The sequence below is a fragment of the Oncorhynchus mykiss genome, chromosome 10 (genome assembly GCF_057628025.1).
Source record: "Oncorhynchus mykiss isolate SJ-2025 chromosome 10, ASM5762802v1, whole genome shotgun sequence".
Lineage (NCBI taxonomy): Eukaryota > Metazoa > Chordata > Actinopteri > Salmoniformes > Salmonidae > Oncorhynchus > Oncorhynchus mykiss.
This window is the reverse complement of record NC_143031.1, coordinates 42,377,202-42,405,000: the sequence shown is the minus strand read 5'-3', so window position 1 is coordinate 42,405,000 and position 27,799 is coordinate 42,377,202. Positions and strand designations below refer to the sequence as shown.

Genomic DNA, 27,799 nt, shown 5'->3' with positions numbered 1-27,799 from the left:
GTAAGGGGCAAGGGGCTATATACCAACTCAATGGAAGGTGTGGGATCATACCGGAGAGGTGATGTCCTTGATAAAACTGAGGTGGGGTGGGAATCTTTTTAAGAAGAGTTGAAATCACAAGAGGGCAAGTGAGTAAAGTGCTTACCTCTGCATCCCTGCCCTCAAAGAAGTGGAGTATCGCCAGTCAGCATTTGGGGCCTTCGGCTAAGAGAGAGAGAGAGCGATAGAGGGGGGAAGGGAGAGAGAGAAGAAGGGAGAAAAAAAAGAGAGGCTAGTTTGATTTCATGCAGAGCCAGGCCAGATATGGTCTCATTAATTAATCATGGTGCACAACCCAGCTCTGCATCCTGATTGGAGCACTGCCATTACACACACACACACACACACACACACACAAATACACACACATACTATGGAAGCCGTTTGGGTCTTTGCGTGTCAAAAAAGATACACGTCAAATAAAACTATTTGATGCTTCAAATAAACTTGTTGACTAATCAGGACCTGAGCATGACCGCATGTCACGTAAAAATGTAACACGTTCGTTAGGTTTTTACGTAGTTATTACACATTGATTACACTATCATTCCTATTCCAACGTCCCAACGAGTCACCAATACCTATGCTATGATGCTGGTAAAGTTTTGTCTCGCACACCTGCCGCTGCTGCACGAGCGCAGATCCACTTCCCCAAGCTCTGGACAGTGCAGGTCACAAAACAGCTAGCTAGCTGATGGTTGCAAACAATGTTCTTCCCCAAAAACATAGCAAAACGACATCATCTCTTTCAGTAGCTATAATTAGCTAGCTAACTATCTAGCCAGGTGTCATCATCCAAAATACCCCTAATTTATAAAACAGTTCTTATTTGATTCATGTTGGTAGGACCCACCTATGTGAACCTAGCCACAATAAGAATTAGACAAAGTGGAATTTGTGAGTTCACCTTGAAAATAAAAGTATCTCAATGAAAGTGATAAATTAATACAAATAGTGGAATCATGACATAATGGAATAGATCATGCTAAACGAGGTAGGTATGTTCTTATATAAATTCAACAAAATATTATAATTTGTTAATTTGAAACAAATCTGAAATCACACTGAATGTATTAAGACTTTAGAATTGCATTGGGTCATACTTATTTCACTGTACAGCCTTACCTATGGATTGTGGATCAACGACATGGGGTATCAGTCTACTCAGTGAGACCCAGAGAACATTAGCATCGTAGCTATTATTGCGTGACTCTGAATTTGAGCCACATTTACTGTACCAGTCAACTTACTATGTGTATTGAACACTATTCCAGAGGAAAATAATACAACTTGGACGTTTTGGAGCCTGATAACTCTGAGGACTTTGTGGGAAAAAGCACTCGGGTACTGAGTAGACTGATACTGTACCCCATTTAACTGATCCCCCAATCCTTAGCTGTGCATCGCAATGTGAATATCAAAACGCCACAAAACACCATCAAATAGCCACAATAGGCTGATGAGGGAAGTGATTTCCCACAGTCAAAGTCCCACTATAAACAAATCAAATTGTATTATTGGTCACAAACACATATTTAGCAGATGTTATTGCTTGAATTGAATTGCGGGTGTAGCGAAATGCTTGTAAATAAATAAATAAGAGCTATGATGCTAATATTTGCGTAAACTCTTCCCAGTTGTGTTCTGTGGGTGTTACCTAGTAAACTGATACTCCATTTCATTGCTCCACATTCCAACATTCCAACCTTGATTAACATTATCTAGTCTAAATATGTCATTATTCCATCAATTATAACCTTCAGCATCAATTTCAAATACGGACTTTTATTTTGAAGGCAACACGCAAATTCCACTAATGTGGGTAATCCTTATTGTGGCTAGCTTCACAGCACATACCCCGGCCTGATCAAGCCATACTAGCCAGATAAAGCTAGCTGGCTGCTTATAATGTTAGTTTTGGGCAACAGGTTTAAGTAGCTGGCTAGCTAGTTATTTCAATAGGAAAACAACAAGTGGCTACCTAGCTAATACTTACTTACTCACATTGATTCCTAAATCATTGCTAAGAATAATGAAAATGACTGCAAATGACTAGCTGGTTGCATCGATGCTAGCTAGGTACCACGCTAAAGCTAGCTAGACACCCCAGACGTTGCTGATAACGTCTGTATCAAATATATTTGCAAACATTTTTGATCCTGCTCGTTTGATCCTAATCAAATTTCAAATGCTCACACAAACGTTTTCCCATTTGGTCGAACAAATAATACCGTATTACCAACCCAGTATTGTACAGCTCTTGACAGTGATCGTAAAGGTGGCGCTTGGCTTGCACGTGTAAATTCCGCACACTCAACATTCTATAATATAATTGTGTTATTTGAGGTGTCAAATGTCAAGCTTATTTGATGCGTCAAATAGTGTTATTTGACTCTTTTGACATGCAAAGACCCAAACGGTGTTGCATAACACATATGCCCTTTCTCAAAGCAATGACTTTGAGAGACACACTGATACACTCTTAGATTCCCTGTATTTCTGTCTGTGTGATAGTTATTCTGTGAGAGGATTTGTGAGTTTGTGTATGAGTCAGTTTATCATATTGGGTGTATGTGTGATTGTGTGTGTGCACGTATGTAAATAAATCTTGGTAAGCTTTGGTAAATGACTGCCTCATCAGTCAGACTGCAGCTGGGCTTTGGGATAATCCAATCAGGAAGAGGCCCTCTGTCACCAGGGCAACCACATCCTCCATCCCCTGCTCATGTTGGACTGGGGTTAAAGGGTTAAGGGTGGCTCTCCTAGGGCAGTCACACATTATTCAAGTTCATTGATGTTCTCCTCCCGAAAGCTGCTCCCTGTGGGCGTGAGTGCTTTGAATTGATCTCAATAATTAAAGCCTGCAGTTTAGTTTGCTTTCCACAAGGTTTAATGATTGTATGAAGGTTCATAACGGAGCTTCAGAACTTTGGATATGTACACAAATCATAACCACTGACATCAACATCATCAGATCCTTAAGACATCAGACCTGTGGGTAGGTTCCAGTACTGTAGTAGTTTAAGCCTCAGCCCTGTTCAGGAGTCAGCAGGCGCCCCAGATATAGAACCTACATTATTAATGTTTTAATCAGTTTAATTCTGAGGGGAGTATCTCCTTCTCTGAGACACAGCCTCTCGGAGCGAATCTAATTTGTGGGTCTGGGAAACAGTGGCTGGAGGTTAATTTCATTTCCACCGCCACTCTTATCTTGCCTCTGCTTATTGTTCCTACACCACTGACTGACTGACTGACGGACTGTCTTGACCCATCCAGGACAACAACATAACAAACCAAAACATCCAAAATCAACCGCTGTGGCCTCCAATCTACAGCCTGATAACGTTTTGACCATCAACCTATCCAGCACCCAGAGCAGAGTGCTGAAACAGGAGAGCATCGGAGAGTACACCAGCCAGCCCATTGGAGCACACAACCCACATGTCTGCTCGTTAGAGTAAACATGAGTTCACGCCAATTAAACAGGGACAAAAATACAACAAACCATAAACAGACATGTATAACATGCCTAACATAACCCGAACGTCCAAGGATTTAAAAAGACATAGCAGCTGAATAACCATTTACACACTCTGAGGAACGTTAATTCCATGAGCTCTACTCTGTTATTCTTATGGAAATGAATTACACCTATTGGAAGTCTTACTGAGGTTAAACAAAAGCCCCATTCAGACCTCAAGCCAGTGGTTCCTTGCTAAAGAACATGTTTATCATCATTGCTGCTGCAGTTCTTAACATTCCAGCCTTGTGGTAAACATGTGCAGAATGTATTTGTCATTTCCTGTAGCACTCAGCCGTGACTCCTAAGCCATGCTCGAACATGAATGCCAACACTTTCCTACGGCTGCATAGTGCTGCAGTGGAAGAGGGTCTAGAGAGCTGAGACAGTAGAAAATACTAATAGAGAGAAGTCTGAGTGAGGAGTCCATGTGGCAGACTGGAGAGAAAAGACAGGAAGAGCAATACTGGGAGGATTTTGGGCGTTACTGCAATTTAACCCAGTAGACTAAAGAAGGAAAAAACACAAATATATGCATGGGCGCTCACACACAGAGATACTGTGCATCCACATTTAAACTGGAGATATCACAGGCACAAAGCCTGACACTGTGAGATACGATGAAGTCAAACACACTTGGACAGAGAATGAGCCAGAGGTAGAGTCAAATTGACCTGCACTGACTGAATATTTGATGACAACATCAAAGTGAAGCACAAATCCCTGAATCATCAGAAATACAGCAGGACTCCAAAAAGTCTTCCAATCTGACACTAATGCAGTGTGAGCGCTGAGCTGGGTGGAGGAAGAAGCTACACTGTGTAACCAGGGAGAGGAACAAAGAGACACACAAACACTCACACTGGCCAATCATCAAAGAAACATGTCAAAACGGACACTGTCTCAAGACGTACCAGCACAACAAAACTAGAATATGACAACAAAGCAAAAAATATGACAACGAACAACTTCAGCTAGAATGTAGAACTACCGAGCAGCCAAAGCCCTTCATGTAACAAACAGAATCAAGAACAGTGGTATGACGGAATGCTAAAACACTCATTTAAGACAGCCAGCACCAACATACAGTAACCAATACATATTAAAGCCTAGTATGTAATCTGAAGAGGTGACAGATTGTGAGACTACTTCTGGAATGCCATTCACGACCTGTCTATCATTTGATAGGTAAAAAATGACGCACCTCTGGACAGACTTGCAATGAAGCGTCAGGCATACTCAGTCTCCGTACAAACCCGCTTCCGCCCGTGAAGAAGCGCTCGGAACCCCAGGTGCCGCTGATGGGCCGGCCTGTGTTGTAGAACATGAAGGTGTCGCTTCCTGAGGTGGCCGTCAGGCAGGTCTTGTAGCAGTAGGTCTTGGTCATGGAGCCATTCCCACGCACCTCAATATAGTGAGGCTCCACTTTGAGGTCTCTCCGCAGCGCCACATTGTTATTGGGTTGTCCCCCACCACCACCTCCACCCCCAGAACCACCTACTGTGCTGCTGCTCCCGCCATCAGGGGGGGTCTTCTGGGACACACAGCAGGGGGAGCAGGAACCAGGCTGGGTGCAGTAGGCATGGCAGCGCACGATGGCCAGCACCACCACGGTCACCAGGAACACAAAGGTGGTGGCGCTCAGGGCCACGATCAGGTAGAGGGTCACATTGGAGAAGAGCAGGGTGCTGTGAGGCCGGATGACCCTCTTGGGGTCAGGGGTCACCTTGGGTGGCACCTCCATGACGGCCACATTGACGGTGGCGGTGGAGGAGAGAGGAGGCTGGCCGTGGTCTCTCACCAGTACAGTCAGGCTGAAGGAGGTGGAGTTATCCTCCAGGACCCTGCGTGTGGTGCGGATCTCCCCTGTGTGTTCATGCACCTTGAACAGGTCCAAGTCTGTGGACTGATCCAACACATAGATCAGCCAGGCGTTGGGACCCGCGTCTGCGTCGTACGCCACCACCTTGGTCACCAGGACGCCAGCCTCAGCATTCTTCAGCACTGTCTCTATAGAGCGTGTGCTGTTGCCTGGAGGTTTGACAATCTCAGGAATGTGGTCGTTCTGGTCCATGATGTAGATGTAGACAGTGGCCACCCGGCTGAGGGGCGGGATGCCCCCGTCCTGAGCTTTGACCTGGAAGTGGAACTCCCTGAGTGACTCGTAGTCAAAGGCGCGCAGGGCGTATGCCTCTCCCGTGTCGGCCTTCACAGAGACATAGGACGTGACGGGGATACCGTGGTTGTTGTCATTGAGGACGGTGTAGGTGATGCGTGCGTTCTCGTTGACATCGGAGTCCTGGGCCTTCACGGTGCACAGCGAGGCCCCGGGGGCATTGTTCTCAGTCACATAGACCGTGTAGGAGGTCTGCTCGAAGCGCGGCGGGTTGTCATTCACATCAGCCACATCCACCTGTATGGTCTTCTGGGAGGAGAGGGGTGGGGTGCCGCCGTCAGTGGCGCTAAGGGTGACATTGTAGGCAGCAGTGGTCTCGCGATCCAGGAAGGCGGAGGTGACCAGGGTGTAGTAGTTTCTGAAGGACTTGATCTTGAAGGGCAGGCCCGGCGGTATCTCCAGGTTCACCTGTTTGTTGGCACCAGAGTCCCGGTCTGTGACACTGATCAGGGCCACCACAGTGTCAGCCCGGGCATCCTCCCTCACTGGGCTGGAGAGAGAGGACAGGACTATCTCTGGGACATTGTCATTCACATCCACCACCTCCACCACCACCTTACAGTGGGCTGCCACAGCACCAGGGCCTTTATCCATGGCCTGGATGTACATCTCATAAGAATTGGTTTCTTCGTAGTCCACAATGCTCCTCACTCTGATCTCTCCCGTGCTGCTGTCCATGCTGAACATCTGTCTGACTCTCTCAGGAGTGTAGCTGCTGAAAGAGTAATATACCTCCCCATTGGTACCCTCGTCATGGTCTGTGGCGTTCAATTTGATGACCAGTGTGTCTTTTGGTGAGTTTTCTAACAATTTGACTTTGTACACTGAGCTGTCAAATACAGGAACGTTGTCATTGGTGTCCAGGACTCGCACATTAATTAGAGCTGAACCGGTTTTTGCTGGTGTTCCGCCATCTGCAGCAGTCAGAATGAATTGGTGGTAAGGCGCCAGCTCACGGTCAAGGGGCTTTTTGAGCACGAGCTCAATGTTCTTGCTATTGAGGGAGGGCTTATTGGAATCAAGTGCGAAGTGTTCGTTTGGGCTGAGTCGATACAGACGAACGGAATTGGATCCCACATCCGGATCCAGGGCGTTCTCAATGGGGAAACGAGACCCTGGTAAAGCCGATTCTGCAATTTCCAATTGATACTCGTCACTAGGGAACTGCGGCGCATTGTCATTCGCATCCACAATCTCCACCTCGACATTGTGCACCTCGGACGGGTTTTCAACAAGCACCTCTAAATGTATAAGACAGGTGCTGCTCAAATCACACAGCGTCTCTCTGTCGATTCTTTCATTGACAAGTAATTTCCCATTTTGGGGATTGACATCCACATACCGTTTTCCACTGGTGGTTACCTTTATCTTTCGATTGGAGAGCTTTCGAATATCCAACCCCAAGTCCTGCACAAGATCCCCCACCTCCGCTCCATTTTCTAATTCCTCCTGAATAGAGTACCGTAGTTGTCCAAGTGAAAGGCCACACAATAAGAAAAATACAACAAAAGAAAGAGCCACATTGTTTCCTATACAGCTACATATCCCCATAACAGCCATTGCAAGCTCATGGGATCCGCAGACGGATTAAATACTGCTTTCCGCCTTTTTAGCTTGCAATACCTCGCCTCGCACCACCGCATTAAAATAGGCTAATTCGTTCCCCGTTAGGTGCAGGAGGAACGGCACATCCATTCCGTTATCTGTTTGAGTGGATACTTCTCTAATACATCCATGTTTCTTTTGTCCGTGCTGCCTTTTTTTCTCTCCTCTGCACGCGGCTGACGGGTGTGTTTGCCTGCCACTGGTGCTCGGTATCGCGCTCTCTCTCTCTCTCCTCTTCCCCAATGGTGCAACCGCCCCCTCCCCATCCATTTATCCCTGTCTCTCTCTCAATCCACTGCTTAGTGTGATGGTGTCGGGACAGAGCGTCGGGGGGAGGGGCCGTGTGCTTAAAGACCGCTGGCTGGATGAATGTCAGCACCTTAAGAGAAGGAACAGCGACTGGATACAACCCCACCAAATCCGTTGCCTTCGATTGGTTTTATTTACAGCCATTTACCGTGTGATTGTGCCATTGTATTGTGTAACTACTGTAATACATCACTCGTTTAAATGGAGATGGAAAACCTACACAGCTGTATGGTTGAAAATGAAATGATTAATGTGGTTGCTCATAATACAGGCTTGCCCCACCAATTATTCCCGAGACCCTTTTTATCATTATACCAAATGTGCAATTACCCCATGCTGCGAAGCAAAACCCTGCAGTCAAATTTTACAACAGGTATCTCAAACGAGGCACGTTCTGGGGACTGTAATTGCCTGACCTCCTTTGTTTGAATTGAAACAGCTGCATGGCGGCTTCCCCTAAAGCGGCTCTCATATTAGCTCTCGACTCTGCTATCGCGCACCCAACACCTCCACATTTTGGCAGGGAACATAACCGAAGCAGATCACGTGCATCGCCCTGACATCCACAACCTTCTCTAACACAAGGATCACTGCTGTCAGTGCTCGACCCCAGAGTGTCAGCTCAAATAATCACATCTAAAATGCCCGCGGTGTCTCCAATAAGCCCGACTTCTCTTCCCCTCTGTTTCACCACTGTGCACGCAGTACTAGGCAACCCCTAATTTTCTTCATCATCATCCTAATTACCAGCACCATCACTTTTACCATCACCATAACCATCTTCATCGTGCACATCATCATCTTCATGATGCCCAGCCACATCATCATGGTCTTCATCAGCATGATTGTCATCATCTTCATCATTGTCTACATGTAACAGCTTTGACACGAGACAGTTCGGGTAATTCTGTCGAGCACGCCCGAGGGACGCTCTCTGTGCATCCATCAACAAAACTGGAGCAAATTCATCTGACACTCTGAAACTGATGACATAAACTACAGTCTATTCAGAGTGATGATTGAGTCCTGCACACATGAGTTGGCGAATGGGGAACTTGTGGTAGACCTATGCCTTTTAATGGAGACTTTAAAACATATTGTCTTTAAAACATCTCTCTACATGTTATAAGACTGGCCGAATTCACTGTAATGATATGGCGTTAAATGCAATATCTTCCTTTCTCATTGGGCAAACTAACATAAAGTAAATATACTGTAATTTTGGAACTTCTCAGTAAGTAGTCATATTTTTACGTTGGTAAATTGCCAAACACAAACCTGCTCCTTAAGGACAAATGGAATACATAGACCTTATCAACACATTACACAATACAAATATTATTTTTCTACAGAGAAGATAGAAGCTTGTCTCTGTGGTTAAAATCAGGAGATGACCAGACTTCAAGAGGGATGGTGTTGTAAAGGTCATGTATTTGCTGAGAGACACTTTGGGCGCTGACATCAGCAAAATAAATACAGGTGATGCGATACATCACAACTTAGTGCTCGCGTTAATGACTCTCAGCGGTGAGCGGTGAAGTCAATTTGTATCAATAGCTTTCGCCGCTTTCTAACAGGCCGTCGAACGGCTTGCTTGTGTTGCCCACTTTATGAGCTTGTAAGGTTAACAAAAGCCACTGTTTGAAAGACACTGTTTACTTGACTTTTGATGATGGAATGTGTGTGTGTGCATGCGTGCTCGAGAGAAAGAGAGAGACCGGTTTGAAAGCCCATTATCTGCAACACAGGCCCATAGACCTGTCAATCTAAACCCAAGTGGGTCTATGCATTAGTGAAAACAGATCATTCGCAGAGAATCAGAGGATCTTGGGACATGGGTGTTATTCCAGCAGTAGGCAGGGGATTGCAGACCACTAATTCACTGAGCAGCCATATCCGTAGTCCTCTCTCTACATGCCAGGGAAACCCCACATCCCCAAACCCCACATCCTAATGACACATCCCTGCCCTCATCACAAGAAGAGGAAACGAGACATCTGAGCTTGAACTCTCAAAGGAATACTGAGTGGAAAGGTTACATAGACAAATCTAACATAGCCAATCAATTCTAGAGATTCTGTTGCTTGTTACCTTGTGTTGAATACTGTTACCTTGTTGAATACTGAAAGGGGGAAAATAACATCTGGAATGTCTCCACTGAGAAAATGGGCATAGTTTCCCAACCTTACACTCACAAAGAAGGGTTTTCCTGCTGTGGACTCTGAAATATCTCAGCCCCACTCTGTAAATATACAATAAACCCTTCCTAGTGACTCAGGAATGTCAGGTCCCTGAACACACCTTTGTTCTAATATCCTGGGGCCTCATTTGTAAACGTTGCCATTTTAAACAACATTTCTGAAAAGACTGCACGCACAAAAATATTTATAAACTTGGCGCACTTCGGACATGCGCACATTAACCGTTATAAATCAGACCTGTTGTAAAATTGTGAACGAACATGATAACTCCGGCTGAATAACGCCCATTACGGTGACAATAACGTTCTGATTTGCTGTATACTTTGGAAGTATTGAAATTAGGCCAAGACAGTGGGCTATCTAAAGGAAATGGCAATCGTGAACTTGATCAAATCTCGTTGGAGGTGTTGGCAGAATGTTTTCTTGTGACTTGCTGCATCTGACCGTTTCTGAAAGACAAAAACAACTGCAAATTGTTGTGGACCTGGAAAAGGGTTGTTGAATTCAAACGTTTTGCATTTACTTTTTCCCGAACCTGAATATGCTGTGGTGCCTATCATTAAACTATAAGCTTCGGATCAGATCGCAAAGAACAACATACTTGAAATAGCGTATATATTTACTGCAGTCTGAGAAGTGGGTCCAATTAAATGAGAGATGGGACAAATGGTAGCCTATCCTCACGTTTTATTTATTTTATTTTTGTGTATTTTATTTGTGTATTTTATTTGTATTATTACTATGCGAGCGACATAAAGATTAGAGAGCGACATAAAGATTAGTACAGGGGAGGACACAGAACAGTGAGCAGGAGGAGAGGGTTCTGTCTAAGTGGAAAAAAAGGCTGATGGCACAACTCCACTCCCCTTCATGTTGACACAACATAATGATGACATCTGAACCCTAGACAGTGCTGCATTCTATTTGGCATCTGACCTCACACCCAACACGGACGGGACACCGTTGTTCAGACATCTCTCTCTGAGGATTCTTGTTTGAGCTCCTCTCCTGACCTCCTCGCTTATGTAAGTGTGCTGGATTTCAGCTGAGGTGCACTCAATTGAGAGAGCAGACAGACAGCCTCCAACACAGCACAGCAGAACAGTGCCCTCGGCAAGGGCAACTGCGGACACACAACCAGCCTCAGGCTCCACTGCAACAGGGACACTAAAGACAAACCCTCTCTTTCTAACTGCACTCAAAACGGCATCTCCCTCGTTCTACTCCTCCCTTTATCAGACACCATCCCCCCACTCGTTCCAATTATTTATCCATCTCTCTCTCTTTCCCTCCTCTCTTGTTCTCAAGCTGCGGCCGGAGACTGCTGTTGCCTCCAGCTGAAGCTTTTGAGCACAGAAACAGCATGACTAGATGTGACAGTGGGTGCCCTCTAGTGTCCATGACTCACTGCAGTATTGTATGAGTTCCCAACATTGTGCACATTTCATAGTGCCTGCTGATTTCTGCCTTGTCCATCCCAACACCTCAATATGTTAGAGGAGCAAGTCAGGTCTATTCATTTCTAAGTCTGTGTCATGATATACTGTATCTACATTAAGCAGGTGACAATTGACTTGAAGCTTAGCCATCAACTACACCCTTACCCATGCTCCTATGGCTTGAGAGATTGGTTTGTCTTTAGTACAATAACCTGAACAGTACAAAACTAGCTGGTGGTGGACTTTATACAAGGAGCAATTCTGCCATTCACAGAATATGAGGCAGCAGGTGAATGTAACTGTTGAATTTCAGAAACTTGCATCATATCATCTCCAAGGTCAATTAGTTGTGTATGACATAGTAATGGAAACCAGGAAGGCTTGAGTCAGAGAATGACTGCTAATTTGTGTCTGTGTCTCTGTGCCAATGCACAAACATTTCTACTGTACATCTTACTACACACCCTGTTTCAGTCCTGGAGCCCTGAGCTATGAATGATAATCCCAACTCTCCTCCCTTTGAACTCTGATCCAGTTCCAGAGCTGTTGGAGCAGGCTGATGACCTCACTGCCCTCCTTTGTCCATTCTGGTGTAATCAGACGGCTCTGGGCGATGGCTGATGACCTCACTGCCCTCCTTTGTCCATTCTGGTGTAATCAGACGGCTCTGGGCGATGGCTGATGACCTCACTGCCCTCCTCTGTGCATTCTGGTGTAATCAGACGGCTCTGGGCGATGACTGATGACCTCACAGCTCCTCCTCATCAGCTGCAGCCAGAGTATCCTCTCTCTGCTCTGACTCACTGATCCAAATGGGTCAAGCATCTCCAGCAACTCTCACACGCTCACACTAAAACTGTGACTAATCATATCACACTGAGCATGGGAAGCCATAATAATTCCTAGAGAAACACTATTTTTCCACACATGACGAGGTGCCTTAGCCTATCATTTTAATGTTTTCCTTTTGTTAATTTTACCTTTATTTAACTAGGCAAGTCAGTTAAGAACAAATTCTTATTTACAATGACGACCTACACCGACCAAACCTGGACGACGCTGGGCCAATTGTGCGCCGCCCTACGGGACTAACCAATCATGTTCGGGTTGTGATACAGCCTGGAATCGAACCAGGGTGTCTGTAGTGACGCCTCAAGCACTAAGATGCCCTTATAATGTGAACAAGTGAGAAATTCCTGACTTATACACTACCGTTCAAAGTTTGGGGTCACTTAGAACTTTCCTTGTTTTTGAAAGAAAAGCAAATTTTTTGTCCATTTAAAATAACATCAAATTCATCAGAAATACATTGTAGACATTGTTAATCTTGTAAATGACTATTGTAGTTGGAAACGGATGATTTTTTATGGATTATCTACATAGGCGTACTGAGGCCCATTATCAGCAACCATCATTCCTGTGTTCCAATGGCACGCTGTGTTAGCTAATCCAAGTGTATCATTTTAAATGGCTAATTGATCATTAGAAAACCCTTTTGCAATTATGTTAGCACAGCTGAAAACGGCTGTTCTGATAAAAGAAGAAATAAAACTGGCCTTCTTTAGACTAGTTGAGTATCTGGAGTATCAGCATTTGTGGGTTTGATTACAGACTCAAAATGGCCAGAAACAAATAACTTTCTTCTGAAACCTATTAGTCTATTCTTGTTCTGAGAAATGAAGGCTATTCCAGGTAAGAAATTGCCAAGAAACTGAAGATCTCGTACAACACTGTGTACTACTCCCTTCACAGTACAGCGCAAACTGGCTCTAACCAGAATAGAAAGAGGAGTGGGAAGCCCCGGTGCACAACTGAGCAAGAGGACAAGTAGAACATGTGCTTTCCTTTCAAAAACAAGGACATTTCTAAGTGACCCCAAACTTTTGAACGGTGTGTTGGTCTGTGCGTGAGAATCCTCTGTCATGTCATTTTGTCAACAGTTACTGTTATATCGTGATTGAGAGACAGTGAGTGCACTGTAACCTTAATATTGTGAGTCAACAATAAAGTAGAAAATAAATGTTCCTCTGTGAGGTCATTGACACACTGACTGATTTCCCTTTGTGATGGTAAAGAGAACATCACATCACATACAAAAAAATAACCTCAACAAATCATGTCAAGCACTGATGGTTTCTAATGGATACATCTCTTGGCTGAGTAAGACAGGTCAAATACAAGCCTCCTACAGACTCTGCCAGAGAAAACTTCCATCATCCCACCTTCCACTACCACCAGTTCACAAACAGAGGGCGCCAGTGAACAGTTTGTGCTAGCAGGCTCACACACATCTCATCTTAGCTTGGTCTGCCACCTGCAGCCCTCAGCAGAAACATACCAGCCAAGCCATTCAGAGACGGACTGATAGAAACACTAGATTATTATTTCCTGGGCAGCTATGGCCATGCATAAGAAATAACATACTGTACATCTTAGAGAAGACAAGGACATGATTAGAAACACGTCACATTTTTTTTACTCAACCTTTATTTAACAAGGCAAGTCAGTTAAGAACAAATTCTTACTTACAGTGACGGCCTAGCAGAAGGCATAAGGCCTCATGCGGGGACGGTGTTCTGGGATTTAAAAAAAAATATATATATATATATATACAAATATAGGACAAAACACACATTACGACAAGAGAGACAACACAGCACTACATAAAGAGAGACCTAAGACAACAACATAGCAAGACAGCAACACATGACAACACAGCATGGTAGCATCACAACATGACAACAACATGGTAGCAACCCAACATGGTAGCAGCACAAAACATGGTACAAACATTATTGGGCACAGACAACAGCACAAAGGGCAAGAAGGTAGAGACAACAAATACATCACGCAAAACAGCCACAACTGTCAGTAAGAGTGTCCATGACTGAGTCTTTGAATGAAGAGATTGAGATAAAACTGTCCAGTTTGAGTGATTGTTGCAGCTCGTTCAAGTCGCTAGCTGCAGTGAACTGAAAAGATGAGCGACCCAGAGATGTGTTTGCTTTGGGGACCTTTTAACAGAATGTGACTGGCTGAAGAGGTGTTGTATGTGGAGGATGAGGGCTGCAGTAGATAACTCAGATAGGGGGGATTGAGGCCTAAGAGGGTTTTATAAATAAGCATCATCCAGTGGGTCTTGTGACAGGTGTACAGAGATGACCAGTTTACAGAGGAGTATAGAGTGCAGTGATGTGTCCTATAAGTGTCCCATTATTTTTATTTCTACTTTGCACATTCTTCCATTGCAAAACTACCATTCCAGTGTTTTACTTGCTATATTGTATTTACCTTGCCACCAAGGCCTTTTTTTGCCTTTACCTCCCTTCTCACCTCATTTGCTCACATTGTATATAGACTTGTTTATACTTTATTATTGACTGTATGTTTGTTTTACTCCATGTGTAACTCTGTGTTGTTGTATCTGTCGAACTGCTTTGCTTTATCTTGGCCAGGTCGCAATTGTAAATGAGAACTTGTTCTCAACTTGCCTACCTGGTTAAATAAAGGTAAAATAAATTTAAAAAAATGAGGAGCATTGGTGGCAAATCGTTCGAGAGCACCCTTACCTGCTGATTTATAAATTATGTCTCTGTAATCTAGCATGGGTAGGATGGTCATCTGAATCAGGGTTAGTTTGGCAGCTGAGGTGAAAGAGGAGCGATTACGATAGAGGAAACCAGGTCTAGATTGAACTTTAGCCTGCAGCTTTGATATGTGCTGAGAGAAGGACTAGCCATACTCCAAAGTACTTGTATGAGGTGACTATCTCAAGCTCTAAACCCTCAGAGGTAGAGATCACACCTGTTGGGAGAGGGGCATTCTTCTTACCAAACAACATTACCTTTGTTTTGGAGGTGTTCATAACAAGGTTAAGGGTAGAGAAAGCTTGTTGGACACTAAGAAAGCTTATTTGTAGAGCATTTAACACAAAATCCGGGGAGGGGCCAGCTGAGTATAACAATGCATCATCTGCATATAAATTGATGAGGGAGCCACATACTTGAAGAGATATCCAGGTATGTATCTGTATGTATTATCATCCATCCATCCATCCTCCATCCATCCATCTCTCTCTAGCTCTCGCCCTCTCTCACTCTCTCACTATTTCCCTCACTCCCTCTCCCTCTCATATGTGTTGCAGCACAGGAGGTTGATGGCACGTTAATTGGGGAGAATGGCTGGAGGTAATGGATGGAGCAGAATAAGTGGAATGGTAGTAAATACATCAGAACCATGTGTTTGATGCCATTCCATTTGCTCCGTTCCACCCATTATTATGAGCCGTCCTCCCGTCAGCAGCCTCCACTGGTGTGCAGGTTGTCTGAACTGATCTGTAGTGATGTTATGCTCTTGGTTTTGGTCCGTGACCTTTGACGTTTGGATGTGATACGAGTAATAGATGTGGGTGGACGAATGATGGTTGTATAGTGACAGATAGACTACGGATTACCATTTTAGATGTACCTTAAAATGAACATTTAGATTGGCCAAACAGCATGTTCTCCTACCGCACAGTATGAGATTAGGTGGATGATATTTGTTATAATGAAGTAGACTGTGATTGTGAATTTGAGAGCTTCACTGTTCATGACTGTGCGGTTATTTAAAGCCAGAGTAGTGTGTTACACTGCTGAGGCCAGCTATAGCCTTAGCTCTGGCTTCAGTGGTGCAGTGGAGAAATATGGAGCAGAATATTACTGGCAGGCATCCTGCACAGCCTGCAAGCAAATGTGTGTGTGTGACTCTGCATATTACATCCCACACCCTCGTTATTGCAGTTCTCAGCATAAATTAAACGTAGATGTTCCCAAATACATGAGTCTATTAATATGAATGTACAAGTCTTCCTGAATTCCATTAGGCATTTGGAGCAGGCTTGCTTAAGGTACAAACAAAAGAAAAAGATATGAAAGGACATCCTGTCGCTCCTATTCTCTTTTCCGTCCCCTCTCCTCTGTGTTTGCTGCACTGCAGGGAATTGTTCATCCCTCTTCCTGAGACATCCCTACAGCACTACTAACTATAGGCAGTCAAAGTTAAGAAACTCAGTATTGCTGGGACGCTATCTGAACAACAGTGTTTGAATATGGCTTATAACGCAGTATTAGTAATTGGCCCTGTGTAGTCCCAGAGAACCAGTATTCTGACTCCCAGAGAAATGTTATCTATCAACAGCTCAGAGAGTGGACTGGGGAAATGGAATCACACAATAACGCTGTACCATACACTTTCAGCTAAGACAGGATAAAAAGTACAACATTAAAAATGAAACAACATACACAGCCACTTTATGAAATATGTCATTTCAGTGTGACACACACTTAATCTGTAAAACAAACAAGTGAAAAGCTGTCCTTAATCAGAATCCTTATCCCAGCCACCCAACATAGAGGTGGGCTCTATGTAATCTCCTGCTCTCAGGGAGTTGGTGATTAACCAGGAGCATAACAAGACTCAATCCCCTCAACTGGTTCAGTCTGCCTCTAGAAGCACTTACAAGGAGTTTGAGAAAATATTGAAATCTTATTAAGGATTAGTATGCCACACTTTTCATGAGAGCCTGCTGTAATACTCTGAAACCTGGGAAAATGGCAGAGAGAAAAGAAAGAACACAAATGTGAGAGAGTGAGAGAGCATGTGAAAGAGAGAGAGAGGGACAGGGACAGAGACAGAGAGAGAGACAAAGAGGGAGAGAGAGAGACAGAGAGAGAGAGAGAGAGAGAGACAGAGACAGGGAGAGAGAGAGACAGAGAGAGAGAGAGAGAGAGAGAGAGAGAGACAGAGAGAGAGAGAGAGAGAGAGAGAGAGCGAGAGCGAGAGCGAGAGAGAGAGAGAGGGGGGAGCAGGGCTCTAGCCCAGACGTGTCTCCCTGAAGTTGCGGTATCGCTCTCAGTGCAGCAGTGAGCGTGAATCCTCCTACCTTCCATACATAATGCAGGTGGGATTGCTCCAGGGCTCTGGCCTGGAGACCCAGGAGCCTCTAATCCATGTATCTGCCTCTGCCAGATGGGCCAGGCGGAACCACAGGCTTGATCCACTTACAGCTGGACTCATCTATGTCCTCTGTCAAGGACTCATGCTCAACTGACCCGTGGGACGGCATTACGGAAACATGCTATCATTTCCTATCCTCAGTGAGAACCACAACACACAGTCAGAGTTGAGCTCCGAGGAACAGTGGCATAAAATATATGCAATGCAGTCGCTAGAAATACACTGCAGAATTCATGGGCCGAATGCATGAGATATGCTGAAGTGATGCATTGATGTCAATGGGAGGTGTACATGTAAGTTTGAGATACACAAGCATCAGATGTTATGCAATGAGAGCCAAGATTATCTCTGCCCAGAGAGACTGTGGAGAAATGGCTACACAAGCTGTGACGGACACAGACCAAACACAGAGAGTGCAAAGAAAGGTTAACATGATAACATGGAGGTTAACTTGTGAGTTAAACAGGCAGGCAGGACCGTCTGTGACCGTTTCTACGCACAGGCCCATCCACAGGGGCCATGCACAGAGACAGATAATGGGCACGTGAGAGCATAGCAATGATTCTATGATGATTAACCTACATGATTAACTGAGCCACTGACATTGAGATTATACTGTACTTTAGATGAACAGGTTAATAACGATGAAAACCCTACATTCATATTAATACTAATTACAGTAGTTAAATGTGAGATTCCAATTGAAGCTGTTAAACAGATACGTGTAAAGAGGATCACTAGCATAATGAGCCTCAGCGAACCACAGTCTTTCACCACTCTAGTTCATAATCCCCCAGCTAAATAAATGACACACATCAGAACTCATTGGAGATCAATGGGAATGTAAGGTTATGATGTTTTTCCCTTTCATCTGGAACTGAACTGATTAAAGTTCATTTCAGTGAAGTTGTGTAACATAAAATCTCCAATATCATCTTAAAGCCTATATAAATGTTGTAAGTATGGAAAGGCTGAGCTTTTGATGATCTGTGTTTGAGGAACATCAGTAAACCAGAAGGGTGAAGAACACGGATGTGTAGCTCGGTGGTGTTGAAATAGGACAATAGACTACTTCAGTGTATACTGTATGTCGCTGTCCACCCCGGTGGTGCTGAAATAGGCCTATACTATAGAGTTGAAAGTGTGCCTTCGTGCTTCAGAAAACAAAGGAAAGGAAGGGTCTGCAGCAACAACGGAAAAATTATAAGAATGGCTTATCAAGAAAAACTTCCAAAAGGTCTATATTGAGGTTAAAAAAAGAGTTGGAGCACTCGACAAAAAAAGGGCAGAGATCAATTGATTTTTGTTCATTTTAATCAATTGTACAGGACACGAACAGATAAATGACGTTTCGACCTATACTGTACCTTCAGTATCCAAACGTTGTTGAATGTTGTAGATAGAAATACCATGAATAGAGCCAACATGATTCCTTGTTCTTTACATCGGAGAGGCATGTTTGTTGTACATTACATATTTATATTTGAATGTTACAAAATGTTGGGTCATACTGAAAGCAAGGCAGTACTGATGCTGCTTTCCACACCAGTGGTGCTGAAATAGGCCTATATTATACCACAGTACAGATGCTGCTTTCCACACCAGTGGTGCTGAAATAGGCCTATATTATACCACAGTACAGATGCTGCTTTCCACACATGTGGTGCTGAAATAGGCCTATATTATACCACAGTACAGATGCTGCTTTCCACACCAGTGGTGCTGCAATAGGCCTATATTATACCACAGATGCTGCTTTCCACACATGTGGTGCTGAAATAGGCCTATATTATACCACAGTACAGATGCTGCTTTCCACACATGTGGTCCTGCAATAGGCCTATATTGTACCACAGTACAGATGCTGCTTTCCACACCAGTGGTGCTGAAATAGGCCTATATTATATATACCACAGTACAGACGCTGCTTTCCACACCAGTGGTAGTGAAATAGACCTATATTATACCACAGTACAGATGCTGCTTTCCACTATCGTGGTGCCGAAGCACTAATTCTGCTGTCCAGCTCCGTGGCTCTGGGATAGGCCTATACTCTACTTCCGTAGGCTACTAACGCTGATGAAGCAGCATTTGCTGTTGTGAAATTTGACTTCAATTCACAATTGAAGAAAATGTCAATGTCAATTGATCATCCAACAATAACATTTTGATAAAACCCAAAGCCATGAACAGTGAATTAATAAAACAGAGTAACAGACCTAGTACAAATTGTGAATAGTAAAAAAGGCTTACCTTTATCTAAACTCAATGACAAAAAAAAAGCATTATGAAAAGTTATCCTTACCTTCTCACTGTTTGGCAGAGTTCGAGTCCTTTGGAAAGTGTCCCCTCCATTAATACTGATCAGCTTACCATCAGCAGGTGGAAACGGCGTTGGTGTGTCGGAGCTAAAACACACGTCATACTGCTGGGTAGATTTGGAGTAAGACCAACTGCCGTCAGGGTGCGTGGTGATCATTGGGGAGCTGTACCTGCTGAAACTGCCGTCTGACCTGTGGCATTTTACAGCTATTAAACTGATGAGGATCAGTATAAATATCACTGATACTGACACAATGGCGACGAGCAGATACAGATTTAAATCTGAGAAACTCTCCTCCTTTACAGGCAGCTGTCTGAAAGTTGTCTGTGTGTCACCTGTACTTTCAACGACCACAACATCAATAGACACTGTGGCAGACCGTGAAGGTTCGCCATTATCAGACACCAGAATGACCAACAGGTGAGTTTTTAAGTCATTGTCACTCATTCGTCTCTTAGTCCGTATTTCTCCATTGCTGGTTCCTATTCTGAAGAGATTGGTCCCCTTTGGTTCAGAGATGTGATAAGAAAGCAGCGCATTATAACCAGAGTCGGCGTCTACAGCCCTGATCTTGGCCACAAAGTATCCCGCTTCAGCAGAATAGGGAACGTTCTCAGAATTAACGGCGCCGTGGTCAGAATATGGCGGGAGAATCACAGGACTGTTGTCATTCTCATCCAGGATAAAAACGTTGACAGTGACGTTGGTGCTTAGTGGAGGAACACCAGAGTCCGTGGCCTGAACGTGGAACTGGAATGTGTTTATCTCCTCGTAGTTAAATGACTGCAAGCTGTATAGTTCACCAGTTAGAGAATTTAAGTTTACAAACAAAAAAAAATGCGCGTCATTGGGTCCCGATATTGCGTAAGTAAGTTTAGAGTTTTCATCGATATCAGGATCATTCGCTGTCACGCTGCCAACACGAACCCCCACAGGACTATTCTCCTTGATATACACGTTTAGTATGGGCTCTGGAAAACTTGGCGCGTTGTCATTCACGTCAGAAATGTGTACAGTAATAACACTAGTGCTGGAGAGAGGTGAGGTCCCCTCATCTGTGGCTTTAATAGTTACATTATAAAGAGATGCACTCTCTCTGTCCAGAGGCCCGTCTACAACTAAAGAGTAATAGTTTTTATAAGACGACTGTAATTTAAAAGGAACATCTCCGATTACTTCGGACTTGATGAGTCCATTTTTCCCACCGTCTTTGTCACGCACGTTTATTGAAGCAACAACGGTTCCTTTCTCAGCACTCTCTTTCAATGCTACAGGGGGTGACGTCACTATGATCTCTGGGGAATTGTCATTCACGTCAAGTATTTCAATTATGACTTTGCAATAGGCACTCCTTCGTGGATTACCTTTGTCTTTTGCTTGTACACGGATTTCAAACGCAGGGTTTTCCTCATGATCCAAACGCCCTTTAACTGTTAATTCACCAGTATGCTGGTTGAGTTGAAAGACATGTTGTGTGCCCATTTCTCCTTTCCCAGTGAATGAGTATTCGATTTCACCGTTCACCCCCTCGTCTAAGTCTGTTGCGTTTAAAGTTAGAATTAAAGTTCCAAATGCAACATTTTCTGACACTTGCACTTTATAGAGAGATTTGGAGAAAATCGGAGTATTATCGTTGGCATCTATTACGTGAATTACTATCTGTTGAGTTCCGGATCGTGGAGGTTTTCCACCATCAACAGCAGTCAGTACAAGTTTTATCACATCCTGTTTCTCTCGGTCTAAAGCTTTCTGTAGTATTAACTCAGAAGACACACTCTGCTCGCTGCCGCTTTGTACATCTAGAGAGAAGTGTTCGTTTAGACTCAGTTTGTAGGTTTTCACAGAGTTACTTCCAACATCCGAATCACTGGCGAACGGTAAAGGAAATCTGTCCCCTGGAAAGGCGGATTCAGTCATATTGACAACATGAATGCGCTCCGCAAACGATGGTGGGTTGTCATTTATGTCCACAATGTTTACTTCAATACGATGGATATGCATAGGATTATTCAATATCGCCTCAACATCAATGGAGCATTTTACTGAGTTTGAGCAGAGGGCTTCTCGGTCAATTCTCTCATAGACAAAAAGATTACCTGTCTTCAAGTCGACATCAAAATACCTCCTTTCGGATCCCGTTACAATGTGAATCTTTCTCGAAACCAGTTCTCTCAAATTTAGATTTAGGTCTTTAGCGATATTTCCAACAAATGTGCCTTTATCTACCTCCTCTGAGACGGAATACACGAACTGTCCAGAACACAATCTCCATGAACAAAGCAGCAGAAGATATTCTATCCAAACACGTCTTCTGTGGTCACACAGGCCCATCGCTGTACAAGGAATGCTTATTGCAACAATACTCAAAGGGAAAAAATGAACATAGGCTAATGCTGGCTCTGCTAGTCCGTGCTAGTACAACCAAAGTGATTTTGACAAACTATAATTTCCCTCTCCTGTCAAAACAAACCACTGGTTTCAACTCGATTCCTTTTGTAGTATTCACTAGAGGAGGAGTCCAGCATTATTCCTCCTATTAATAATTGTCATGGTCAACAGCGACATCCTGTGTTTTCTGTATGTATAGGCTACAGCATAAATAAATATTGACAAAACGAGTCTGCTATGTGTCAATTACGCCACCGTGACTCTTACCAAACCAATTTGGCCAAATCTACCTTTTAAAGAGTACTATTTCAAATAAAAGGATAAAACTATAACAAGAACGCATCTTCGAACTATAAAAAAGCTGGGTTGGTCATGCGTAATTACGCATGAGTATCCAAAACGAGTAAGAGTTCTGCGACATTGCAAACATGACCAAGTAAATAATTTAGGGTGAGAGACTTGCTAGCACATGACAATATGGTACGAAGGGCTTAGAAAACTACCCCTGGCAGTAATGAGACTGCTGATAATAATTTACGTAAATGATGCAAATGCATTTGCATGTCTATGCTGGTTGTTACTTCTTCAATAAACAACACCAAAAACTATACAATTTTGACAGGTTCAAAGAGAACACGGAGCTGGATTTGACCTAACCTAAACATACCCAAGTTGTACTATCTCGTCAAGTTAAAAGGGATTCAAATTAAGAAGAATATGTAGAATATACATGCAAGATGATAACAATTTGTCAGTAAAAAAATACATCTAAACTCAATGACAAAAAATATATGTATTTTAAAAAGTTGTCCTTACCTTCTCACTGTTTGGCAGAGTGTGTCATTTGAAAAGTATCTCCTCCATTAATACTAGCCACATCTGCCCACATCCGCATCCTCAGTCACTGGGAGAAAAAATCGATCTCCCGCAGCAGCGTTTTCATAAACATTTAATTTATGCCAGTGAATTTACCAAGAAAGAAGGTTCATAATCATGTATATCCAGTATCTCTATTTCAACGCGAAAAATGTTCAGATGATTGTGCGTAATGGCCTGCACTTCAGATTGTTCTCACACAGCTCCTCGCTGTCGATTCTCTCATTCACAAACAGGACGCGAGTGTTTAGGTTCAAAACATAATACAATCTGAAACATATGGGACTCAAGTTCCCGAAAATTGAGGTTGAGGTCCTTGGCTATTTCTCAACAACGGTTATCTTGTTCACCTCATCTGAGACAGAATAGACAAAGAAGCAGCAGAATCCGAATCCAACTATATCCACAATGCACGGAAAGGCCCATCGCTATGCACAGACCTTCTGTGAGTTGTTTACAGTAGATTCATAATATTGCTAACATCGCGTTGTATAAGACAAATCTCTAGTATACCACGGTTGTTTCTACACACATGCCTATCTAAAGTGGATCCCCTGACTCTACCTTCAGCAGTGGGAGTTAGGGGAAGAATGAGCCCCACATAGTTGTCAGCTGAATATACGGTCTACAGCGACACCAAGTGCTCTTACTGCGCTCTTAAACAAGAACACAGCCTTATCTGAGTTATTCACGATGTTAGAATCTAACATGAGGGGTGTCTACACAACAAACAAATAAACAAATAACCAAATTGATCTAATGAATAACACTTTCTTCCAAAATGTATCTTCTCGCTTAGCCCAACGTGCCAAACAGCGGATGACCAGTATGGCTAGACATGTTATGGTGTTCACAGACCAGTTTTTTTATTTATTTAACCAGGAAGGGCTCATTGAGATTTGAAATCTATTTTTCATGAGCGTCCTGGCCAAGATAGGCAGCACCTAGTCATTACACAATTATAGACAGACCACATTAAAATCTATCTATCTATCTAGTAAAAAAAACATTGAATTCACAGGAGTATAAGAAAATGATAAAACAGTCAATTAAAAACATTGACAGGTGCAGAAATCAGCATCAAAATCAGTCATCAATAATTTAAAAACACCAATCGGGACAAGTTCTTCCAGTTTAAAAGTATTTTGTAAGGCGTTCCAAGCCGATGGCGCAGAGTACATAAAAGCCCTTTTACCAAATTCAGTTCGGACATTTGGAACAGTTAGCAGGATAAAGTCCTGCGAACGAAGAGAGTACCCACCACATTTATGACGAATAAAAATGGCAAAATAAAATGGTGGTAAACCCAAAATGGCTTTGTAAATAAAAGTATACTGGTGACTGAGCCTACGAGAGCCTGGAGAAGGCCAGCCAATCCTAGTTGGTTTTGCAGTTTAAAATAAATCTGAATGCTCCATTGTTGCTTCTACAATAAACAACTGAACTACTATATTTCGACAGGTTGGTATATTTATATAATAGAGGAGACTATTAATAACAATGCATCAATTGAATCGAGAAAACATGTAAGCTGGAATGAGACTTACACTAACCAATGCAACCGTATGTCGCTGTCCATGGTGCTGAACAGAGACGCCTAACAGCGTACCGTATTGATTTTGAGCTTCTTTTTAGCTAACCAAAACCGCACCAATACAATTTGAACTGTCTTAGTAGTAATAATGGATTTAAATTCGTGCGATAGATTTTTTTTTTTTTTTTTTTACATATTTAAGAAAATATTTACAAAGTACAAGCAAGATAATAGTAATATTTCAGTGGGAAACAAACGACAACGCAATGAAAAAAAGCGCCAAATGAATAGTTGCCCTTACCTTCTCTGTGTTAGGGAGAGTTCGCGTCCTTTGGAAAGTATCCCCTCCATTAATACTGATCAGCTCACCATCAGCAGGTGGAAACGGCGTTGGTGTGTCGGAGCTAAAACACACGTCATACTGCTGGGTAGATTTGGAGTAAGACCAACTGCCGGTAGGGTGCGTGGTGATCATTGGGGAGCTGTACCTGCTGAAACTGCCGTCTGACCTGTGGCATTTTACAGCTATTAAACTGATGAGGATCAGTATAAATATCACTGATACTGACACAATGGCGACGAGCAGATACAGATTTAAATCTGAGAAACTCTCCTCCTTTACAGGCAGCTGTCTGAAAGTTGTCTGTGTGTCACCTGTACTTTCAACGACCACAACATCAATAGACACTGTGGCAGACCGTGAAGGTTCGCCATTATCAGACACCAGAATGACCAACAGGTGAGTTTTTAAGTCATTGTCACTCATTCGTCTCTTAGTCCGTATTTCTCCATTGCTGGTTCCTATTCTGAAGAGATTGGTCCCCTTTGGTTCAGAGATGTGATAAGAAAGCAGCGCATTATAACCAGAGTCGGCGTCTACAGCCCTGATCTTGGCCACAAAGTATCCCGCTTCAGCAGAATAGGGAACGTTCTCAGAATTAACGCCGTGGTCAGAATATGGTGGGAGAATCACAGGACTGTTGTCATTCTCATCCAGGATAAAAACGTTGACAGTGACGTTGGTGCTTAGTGGAGGAACACCAGAGTCCGTGGCCTGAACGTGGAACTGGAAAGTATTCACTTCTTCGAAGTTAAATGACTGTATGCTATATATCTCACCAGTTAATGAGTTTATGTTTATCATTGTAGACAAGGGTTTGCCATTATTGCCTCCTAATAACGAATAAGACATCTGAGTGTTTTCATTCATGTCTGGATCATGGGCAGTCAAGCTGGCAATAAGCCCTCCAAAGGGACTATTTTCCTTTAGATAAACATTAAATATAGTTTCTGAAAAGCGAGGCGCGTTGTCATTCACATCAGCGACGTAAACAGAAATGACACTGTTACTGGAGAGAGGTGGGATGCCTTCATCTGTAGCTATAACGGTTACATTGTACTGGGAAGTAGTCTCTCTATCTAGAGATCCATCTACCACTAACGAATAATAGTTCCTATAGGAGGACAGCAATTTGAATGGAACCGAGTCTACTATTTTACAGTGTACTTTTCCATTTACACCCCCGTCTTTATCAGACACTGTTATTAGACCAACTGCTGTACCTGATCTTGCATCCTCTCTGACTGCATTCATCATTGAAGTTACTGAGATCGCTGGAGCATTGTCATTGACATCAATCACTTCTACCAAGACTTTACAATGCGTTGTGCGAGGACTAGCACTCCTGTCTTTGGCCTGTACATGCAGCTCAAACGCAGCATTCTCCTCGCGATCAATAGTTCCTTTAACTGTGATTTCACCAGTCACTTTGTTCATTTGAAATGCGTCCAATGTTTTTTCCTTCCCGTGGCTTATCAAAGAATAAACGATTTCCCCATTTACACCTGAGTCCACATCGTTTGCGTTCAGTTTTATTAAATGTGTGCCAATTGGTATGTTCTCTGCTATACGTACTTTGTACAATTGTTTGCTGAAGACGGGACTGTTATCGTTCACATCTATCACATTCACTATTATCTGTAATGTCCCGGATCTGGCAGGTGTTCCTCCATCAACAGCAGTCAGTAACAACTGGATCACAGCCTGTTTCTCTCGGTCTAAAGCTTTCTGTAGTATTAACTCAGCAGACATGCTCTGCTCGCTGCCGCTCTGTACATCCAAAGAGAAATGTTCATTCGGACTCAACTTGTATGTTTTCACTGTATGATTTCCTATATCAGCATCGTCAGCGCTGGGCAGGGGATATCTTTCGCCTTGAAATGTGGATTCGGTTATATTCAAAGTATGAACATTTATTGGGAATGAAGGTCCGTTATCATTCATATCTAACACATTGATTTCTAAACGATACATGTTGAGAGGGTTCTGTGCAATGATCTCCAGGTTTAGAGAACATTTCTCACTAGTCATACAGAGTTCCTCTCGGTCGATTTTTTCCTTCACAAACAGAGCCCCGGTCTTTAAATTCACATCAAAATACTTCTTGTTGGAGCCGGAAACAATCTGAAACATATGAGACTCCAGTTCCTGAACATTGAGATTCAGATCCTTGGATATATTCCCAACAACGGTTCCCTTGTTCACCTCCTCTGAGACAAAGTAGATAATCTGTCCCGAAGATAAATTCCATACGCAAAGAAGCAGTACAACCGGAATACAGCGATATCCACAATTTACAGCATGGCCCATCGTTAAATCCACTGTTCACCCGACGCTTCTAGTGTTCTAAGAGCAGACATATATTTCAGAAAACAACCACATCTTATGCCGTCGCGGAAGGGCTGTCGTTTCAGATGGAATCTGACTGTGTGTTATTCTGACAAAAGCCTACACAGCACTGATAGCCACAGAAGGAGGGGCCCTAGAACGAAATCAAGGTTTCATATCCACGGTCTACAGCGACACCCTGCGTTTTGCTTACTAAACGGCCATGACACTGCTCAATGAGAAGAAAAAAACGCATTACCTATGCGTCATATGTTAGCAAGAAATGCAACAGTTTAATAGCAAATAAGTAAACCATATGTTTGGAATAATATATAATCGTTTTCATCTAGTATGTTGACAATTGTTTATGAGGTCCCTGATCTCGGAGGTTTTCCTCCATCACGCTTGATCCCAGCATGTTTCTCTCAGCATGTTTCTCTCAGTCTAACGTTTTCTGTAGCACTAACTCTACTGATGTACCAGGATCTGCCTCAGTACGCACGTCTAGTGTGAAAGGGTCATTTGGGGAGAGTTTATCTCTGTAGGTTTGCTCCCTTACTCCTGCAGGCAGAGGACATTTAGCTCCTGGTGCAGTTAGCCCAGCAATCCGAAACGTCTGTGATTTCACATGAACATGTGGTGCGTTGTCGTTTCTGTCCAGTATAATTACTTCAACATTGTACATTCGTAAAGGATTAATCACAATATCCTCCAAACTTTCAGT

At 43.2% G+C, this 27,799-nt stretch overlaps 1 protein-coding gene and 1 pseudogene across 3 annotated transcripts in view; both read right to left on the bottom strand.

Annotated features, from left to right (window-relative positions):
- Positions 1-22,111, bottom strand: part of LOC110533898 (protocadherin alpha-C2) — a 37,185-nt gene extending 15,074 nt beyond the window's left edge. Inside the window, exons 1-2 of one of the 2 annotated variants that reach the window (XM_021618493.3) lie at positions 19,592-22,111; positions 146-204 (exon numbers count right to left, since the gene is read on the bottom strand). In XM_021618493.3, coding sequence (XP_021474168.3) covers positions 146-204; positions 19,592-21,940 — 2,408 coding nt within the window. In that variant the 5' untranslated portion in view covers positions 21,941-22,111. Of the gene's footprint in view, positions 1-145; positions 205-4,763; positions 9,582-19,591 lie in introns of those variants that run through there. The other variant, XM_021618492.3, reaches the window with a different exon arrangement.
- A 2,473-nt stretch (positions 22,112-24,584) lies between these two features.
- LOC110533112 (protocadherin alpha-2 pseudogene) lies at positions 24,585-27,353 on the bottom strand (annotated as a pseudogene). Its single transcript, XR_016483707.1, has one exon. The product of XR_016483707.1 is annotated as a protocadherin alpha-2 pseudogene (transcript).
- Positions 27,354-27,799: the final 446 nt, after the last annotated feature.